Source organism: Octopus bimaculoides, chromosome 5, assembly GCF_046866305.1.
Source record: "Octopus bimaculoides isolate indiv1 chromosome 5, ASM4686630v1, whole genome shotgun sequence".
NCBI lineage: Eukaryota > Metazoa > Mollusca > Cephalopoda > Octopoda > Octopodidae > Octopus > Octopus bimaculoides.
Window position 1 is genome coordinate 99,113,993 of NC_142932.1, and position 8,207 is coordinate 99,122,199.

Here is an 8,207-nt window from a genome sequence, read left to right on the forward strand (position 1 = left end):
TTGACAGAATCATTTGGGGGACATAACTTTCGCAAGCCAGGGGGAGGTCGAAACTAACATTTCAGAGTTCTTCATTTTGAAACCAAAAGAGTTTTACATTGATGGGATTAAAAAGCTTGTAAATAGATGGAAGGAAGTCATAGATAATCAGGGAAAGTACATTGATGATTAAATTTCAATTAAATATAACATTTGATCACTTGTTTTCTTTATTCAAAATTTGGACAGAACTTATGGGATGACCTGATAGATATATACACATATATACATATGTACATTGGGCTTCTTTCAGTTTCTGTCTACCTGCATGAATCTCTTTGCCATTGAACCATTCTGTAATTTCTGCCAATGATCAATAATATATGTGTGTGTGTGTGCGCACGCAAGCTTTTCCTTTGTTAGTTTCATTATTGAGTAATATGATTTCCTAAAATTAAAACAGCAGTGTAGAGTATCAGTGAAGTTATTTCGGAATAGAATTACATTGGATATAATGCAATTTGGGATTGGATCAGGATGTGGAACTACAAATGAAATATTCTCAGAAAAACAACTACTAAGAAAAAACCCACTGGGCTTTACATTTATCAGTCAACAGAAGACCTTTGATAGGTTCCTTCACTCTGCAGCGTAGGGAAAATTAGGAAGCCTGGATATACCACTTTTCTGATTGGTACATTTTCACAATTTAATCTGCTAAGCCATGAATCCATCTAGCATAATTTATCCATCTTTATATGTCTATTGTGTGTGTTGGTGGTGCACGCACGTGTGTGTGTGTATGTGTGTGTGTGTGAGAGAGAGAGAGAGAGAGAGAAAATAACCATTTTAATTTGACATTATGTTTAACTTTCTCTTAATTTTGATTTATTTCAGACCAAAGCAAAAATCTGTGGCAGCTCCGCCATCTTCAGCAACTGGTTTATATGGTTGTACTCACCTTCCTGAGAATTTTGATGCTGCTTCACCAGAGGAAGAGAATACTTATTTTACTGTTGAAGCTGATGATGAGATTATTCAGAAAAAAGTTGAGGAAAACACTTACAATTGTATTGATGAAGTTAAAGGGTCAAACCAGGATCCTGTTGTTGAGCGCTACAGTAAATTAAGGAGTCCAAGGACAGTGTTAGAGAAAATACCCTCTTTGACTATCAAAGACAACTATGATCAAATTGTTGAAGAAATGGTTCAGGGTAGAATGAATTCCACCTGTCCCAGAATGAAGAAAGTAAAACCGAATGGATCTCTGAGAAAAACAGGTAGCCTTCATCGGCAGGCATCAAAAGATTCAACAGCAAAGCCAGGTTCTCAAGAAGTTAATGAGGCTATAGTATATAAAGAAGTTCCATGTTATCAATGTTCTTCTCTGTCTCCAGAATATTTTGACCGTGCCCTTCCATCAGCTCCTCTGATGGAAAGTGACAGTGCATCAGAGCCTGATGCAATTTATGAGAGAGTTGATGATTTACTCACTTCTGATCAGGACAGGAACAACAGTCAGGTTAATGACATTTATGAAACTGTTACAGAGCCAAATGAATTAAAAAGTCAGTATTCCACATTCCAAAGGCAAACAGATGGTAACGTTGGTGAAAATAACTCACAAAACAACTCTTTAAAACTAGATAATAAACCTGCAATTGCCAATGGTAATCTTCAGCCACCAAGAATTTATGACCATATCTGTGACAAATGGAACAACACAGATAAGCCACTTCATCTCATTCCATCTGATGAATATGTATATACACAGTTACAAGATGACACTACACTAGGGTCATAAATTGATTAAGTGACAAAGGAATTTCATGACTTAAAGCAGCTCTGTCTTGAAAAATAGGTTTTGTTCACTTCTCTCAAAACCAAGAAGCATCAACACAAACAATGACAACCATTTACATTTGCTGAGTTATGAAGGAATTTTTAAATATGGAATAAAAAGTTAATTTTTTTTTCTCATATTTTGGGTTGGGAAATATTTTGTTATATTTAATGCTTATGATAATATCATTTTTTACTATTTCTTTTTGCATATATTTTATCATAAAATTTCTATTTAATTATATACCAAACCAAATTTTGGCCCAGTTGTACCTACAGATCTTAGAATAATATTTCTTTTAAGATTTGCAATTTTTTTATGTCAAATTCATTTTTGAAGTAACTTTTCTTAAAATTATTGAAGACATTTCTTTCACATTTGTACGAACACAATTTATAATATTCTTTTGTCATATTTAGTTATCAAAGATGTCATATTGACAAAGTGAAGACAAGTATTTTGTTTATTAACACACTTTTATACTAAACATGTTTTTCTTCTTAAAACATAATGACTTCAGTTTTTTTTTATTATATATCATTGGAAATACTTCACTCCATATTTTTGATTTGGTTTGAATTAGATGATTTTTTTTTTCCTGATTTTAAAACAAAAGAATATAATAAAGAAAGAGTGTGTTACACTCCCATTTCAAAAGGCAGATGTTCTTGACTATAATGTTTCAATGTGAATTAGATGTCAGTAAGATACTGTGGCATAAGATTTAAAGAGTAAGAAGATAAGCAAAAAACTCATGAATATTTCTGAATACAATGTAATAAAAGGTGATTTATTATTACTATTATTATTATCATCATCATCATCATTATTGTTTGATTGCATTTAATGGAGTGGGGATGCATTTCTAATACAGTCTGAGGAGATAAATATATTTGACTGCAAGACAGTCAAAGTTAAAGGTCTTGTTTCAATTTCTGATGAAATAAATGTTTCTTTTGTACAACTGTCTCTTTCTTATACACCCTTCTTGTTCATCATATCACTGGACTATGTTTTTGCTGTGGAAGGATTCTGACCATCCCCAAGTGACTAAAAGTAGATTGTCTTGTTGTTATAAAACAAAGAACTGTGAGCGATTGGCAGTTCGTATTGGTAAGCAGTTTGCTTCTAGCTGTGATCGAGAGTGTTGAGTTTCGTGTAATATTAATAGTGGTGCATTGTGTATATACTTTCTTCACCCCTGCTTTGTTATATCAGATATCCAATACAAGGATATAGAAGTGGTGACGAGTTGTTTGAAAATTGTGTTGGGCATTTAAAATTTTTGATACAAAACCAAAGAAAAAATCATTTTAAAATGGAGAACTTATTGACCTGAATGGTGTAGTTGCAACAGCAACTACAGCAGTAGCAATAGCAGTTACAGCAGCAATGGCAGCAGCAACTTCAGTAGCAACAACAAAACCAACAGTTGCTGGAATTAACACTGAAAAAGTCTGAAAATACTTCAGGTTCGTACTTGCCAGACAGCGTAGCAAACTCAATTGGAGAATTCAAATACAATCCAGAAGGTACCTTCTCTACATATTTGCGTAGATATGAAGAAATCTTCAAAGAAGAGTGTAAAAGTTGGTCTGACAAGAAAAAAGTACGACTACTTTTAAGAATGTTATCTCAAATATGAAAAATATAGTAATTATATATATAGGTGCAGGAGTGGCTGTGTGGTAAGTAGCTTGCTTACCAACCACATGGTTCTGGGTTCAGTTCCACTGCATGGCACCTTGGGCAAGTGTCTTCTACTATAGCCTGGGGCTGACCAAAGCCTGTGAGTAGATTTGGTAGACGGAAACTGAAAGAAGCCCATCATATGTATATGTATATATATATATGTGTGTGTATTTGTGTGTCTGTGTTTGTCCCCCAACATCACTTGACAACCGATGCTGGTATTGCAGCTCTTTGTAAGCGAGTCGGCATTATGGTTTTTGGCAATTATCTTATTGTTGTGCTGGCCGATCAAAGAGGCGAAGTTTTTGCAGCAAGAATAGCTGATCTTAAGCGTTCTTCTATTGAATATTCTGTAAAACTTATGATCAGGTTGAAAGTGCCTAGAGACCAATTTAAAAAATTCCTTACCTATATTAGTTCTTACGGCCATATTGAAAGCTGGGTTGAACCACAAAACTTTCCTAGTCCTAGTTCTACGTGCTGCACTGCTGCTAGCATTAGACTGGGTGTACTGGATCCTCTCAGAGAATCCACTATTCCTTAAAGCGCTATTATAATAAGGTGCTGCGTTACAGAATGTTGCCTCGTCCGCAGAAATTGACGATATTCGCCTACCTATGTTGCTAACTAAGTTTCTAAGAATAACAGGCGGATGGTTGGATTCTCTGCTAATATAGAATAATTTATCATTTGGTTTACGGTAAGGTTTGAATATATTTGAATTCAAATCTAAATTTACATCTAAGAAATCTACTTTTTTTAGGTTAGTATCTACTGTGATCCGTAAGCCTATCCTTTGGAAGAAAGCTATAAGATCCTTCCTAAGCTTATCCAGTTCGTGGCCGTTTAAATTATGGGTGACTATAAGACTGTCATCTCTATATAATCCTGCATCTATAAACGGAAATTCTAGTTTCAGATAGTGCAGAATGTAAGCTCCTATAAGCATACACAATTCAGCCCCGTCGTATGCCCCCATCGGTACATCGAAAAGAGAATCATCACTCCACCTGGATTAAAAAGAGTGAGCTTAAAGAAATAATGGAGATATGCCAACTATCTGAAGTTAGTTTTTTAGTGGATAGTTTTTTTAATAGGTCAATGAAAGAAGCTAAAGTGAAAACCAATTATGTTAAAGTTGAATACTTAAAAATACCTTATGTCAGTAATTTCATTGATGATGTTAATTCAGGTAAGGTAATTAGAAATAATAAAACAAAAAAATCCTTTTGCTGGAAAATGTTAGACATATAAATGTCAAGATTTGTTATAAGCTTGGTAAGAAGATATGTAATACCTTATTTAATTATGATAAGATCCTATCAAAAATCAGTCTTGAAAGTTTGAAAGAAATATACTTAGAAGATTGTAAAGGAGATAATTCGGAATTTTGTTATAAAGAAATAGGACATGTTTATACAAGAAATTTAGATATTATTAAAAATAAGGAACTAAGGGAGATTATGAGTAAAGGGACAAAATACAGAGAACAGGGTAAAATTAGTAAATATAATTTAAAGAAAGTTATATTTAAAGCCATTAATGAATTCATAGTTAAATTAAGTCTCAAAAAATAAGGTCAAATTGGATGAGTTCAATAGCTGGGTTAGCAAATTAACTTATATGGTAGTTAAACATTTAAAGAAATTTGATAAGTGGATCGGGAAAGATTCAGTTTTGAATAAACCACTAGTTAAAGAATACATAAATGAATTACATAAAAAATATGTAATAGTACGAGCAGATAATGCAGCAGGAAATTTTGTGGTAATTTGTAAAAAAATATTATATGATGGTTGTAAGTAAAGAGTTAGGAGTGGATAAGGAATTTAAGTTTATAGGCTAACTAGCAGAAATATCCAGCGTTGCCTGGATTAAAGAAAATAATGAAATTCGAAAATGCCTTTTAGATCTCTAACATGACACATGGATTATGCAGTTCTCAACAGTAATTAGCTGAGGTACAAACTATTAATGTCAATAACATATTTTGTCCAATGTTCTCACTGTTAAAATTGTTAAAAAAAAACAGGTAGTTCTTTGTCTTTGCAATCACCTTTAATTGTCAGTACTTATTTGAAACACATTGAACCTGAAAATGCATAAACTTGAGAAGAACCAGCCTGCAGGCACTCCTCTCCTGTTAAAAAGTACATCAACTCCATGCAAAATACATTTAAATGAGCATTCATTATAACGGCATTCCCACATGCATTCTTTTCAAGTTATTTCGATATTACAATTGCTTGCCCTAAGCCTTATTGCACGCAAATGGAGAAAACGTTCACTGCGTATACATCGATCGCTGTATGCCAGCGTCTAACAGCTTTGTGAATAGGGCCTTGCTATAGAAAATACTTGGCAAACTTAGATGTCCAGATCACTTTGTACCCATAATTAAATTATTTCATGATGGGATGGAGGCTTGGGTCAATGTTGGTGGCGGCATGGCGGGACCCATTCCTGTAAAGAATGGTGTCAAGTAGGGTGACATCATTGTCCCAACTCTCTTTTCTCTGTACTTTGTTGTTTCTTTTACTCATGCTTTTGCTAAGGTTAGCTCTCTGGGAATATATATCAGGTATTGATCTTTTGGCTGCCTCTTTAATCTGCACCAATTTGCCGCCAATTCAAAAGTTTTCCAGTCTCTTATTCATGACCTCCTTTATGCAGATGACTGTGACTTAGTCACTCATACAGTGGATGACATGCAAATACTTATGAATCATATTTCTGCTTCTTGCAAGGCATTTGGAATCAGCATTGGTCTGGACAAGACTGTTGTAATGTTCCAGTCTGCACCAGGAAATCTATATGTGGAACCAACTATCTTGGTCGAAGGAACAATACTGAAAGTGGTAGACATGTTTGTCTGCCTGGGCAGCACACTCAGCTGTTCTTGCTCCTTGGATGAGGAAATATCTTTCAGGCTGCAGAGAGCAACTGATTCCTTCCAGTCTCTTCAGTCTTGTGTCTGGTCCCAGCATGGCATCACAAAACAAACAAAAATTGCTGTGTACTGTGCAAGTGTACTGACATCGCTCCTCTACTCATGTGAGACAAGAACCCTTTACAAATGTCATGTAAAGGTCCTTGAACACTTTCATTAGAGATGTCTGAGACACATTCTGAATGTTGACTGGACCTTAAAAACTCCAGACACACAAGTCCTGAGGAGATCTTATATCTTGAGTATTGAGGTGATGGTGCACAGGCACTGGTTACGTTGGACTGGACACCTTATTAGAATGAAGGATAGCAGGATCCCTAAGCAGATGCTATATGGGGAGCTTGTTAATGGAAAGAGACCCCAGCAGAAACCAAGGTTGCAATTTAAGGACTGTGTTAAGTCCTCATTAAAGGCCTGTGATATGCAGGAAACTGACTGGGAGAGCAGATGGAGGAAGCAGGTTAAGGAAAGGACCGACACCTTTGAGAGAGCACGTATTCTGCATGAAGAATTTAAGTGTGCTACTCGAAAGCACACTGCTAGTGTAGTGAATGGGGAAAGCTTGGTTTGCAATGTTTGCAGTCATGTATGCTTGTCAAGAGTAGGGCTCATTAGTCACCAACATAGCTGCAGATGCAAAATATAAGTTAGTCCTAGAGCGCACAATGTTCCTGAAGGTCAGCAATGGTCTTCCTCAATCATGAGTAGACGACCATCATGTATGTATGTATGTATGTATGTATGTATGTATGCATGTATGAGTGTGAGTATTTTTAAAATTTGTTTCAGTCATTTTACTGTGGCCATGCTGGAGCACCGCCTTTAGTTGAACAAATTGACCCCAGGACTTATTCTTTGTAAGCCTAGTACTTATTCTATCAGTCTCTTTTACTGAACCGCTAATTTACCAGGACGTAAACACACCAACATTGGTTGTCAAGCGATGGGTGGGGTGGGTGGGCGCAAACACAAACAAACATATACACACACACATATATATACATATATATGACGGGCTTCTTTCAGTTTCTGTCTACCAAATCCACACACAAGGCTTTGGTCAGCCTGAGACTATAGTAAAAGACACTTGCCCAAGTTGCCATGCAGTGGGACTGAACCTGGAACCATGTGCTTGGTTAGCAAGCTACTTACCACACAGCCACTCCTGCACCTATGTATATGTTTGTGTTTCCGTGTCTTGACATTACATGATAGTTGTAAAAGAGTGTCACTCTCACACAGGCAGTGTCATTCATTTCCAGTTTTCTGCAGAAACATGTCTGGCTGTGGGGGAAATTATTCCTTTGCTTGAAAACAGGTGAGGGTTGATGACGAGAAGGGTATCCAGCTATAGAAAATGTACCTCAGTAAACTCTGTTGAATCCATGTGAGCATATAAAAGCAGGAGTTATAACAATAATGATGATAAATTCAAATTATGATAAACGTAAACAAACAAAGTTTGCTTTTAGAAGTGTTGAGATGTCTTAGAAAGTTAAAGAAGTGATTTTAAATTCTCGAACGCAGGATAATGCTAATAATATAGCCTATATTATTAGCATTATCCTGTGTTCGAGAATTTAAAATCTCTTCTTTAATAATGATGATGATGATGAGCATGTGAGTGTAGAGTAACTTTGCTTCAACATTTTATCTTCAAAGATCAATTCTCTGAGTTCATAATTTCATCCGACAACGAAAATAAACTATTTGAGTTAGGTGTAATGCTTCGTCAAAAAGTAA

The 8,207-nt window shown here is 35.4% G+C and overlaps 1 protein-coding gene across 3 annotated transcripts in view; it reads left to right on the forward strand.

The window, feature by feature from the left end:
- The window catches only part of LOC106867862 (uncharacterized), a 90,022-nt gene extending 87,239 nt beyond the window's left edge, over nt 1–2,783 (forward strand). For all 3 annotated transcript variants that reach the window (XM_014912906.3, XM_014912907.3, XM_089352756.1), the window contains one exon: nt 877–2,783. In XM_014912906.3, the coding sequence (XP_014768392.1) occupies nt 877–1,783 (907 nt within the window). In that variant the 3' untranslated portion in view covers nt 1,784–2,783. The remainder of the gene's footprint in view (nt 1–876) is intronic.
- Nucleotides 2,784–8,207: the final 5,424 nt, after the last annotated feature.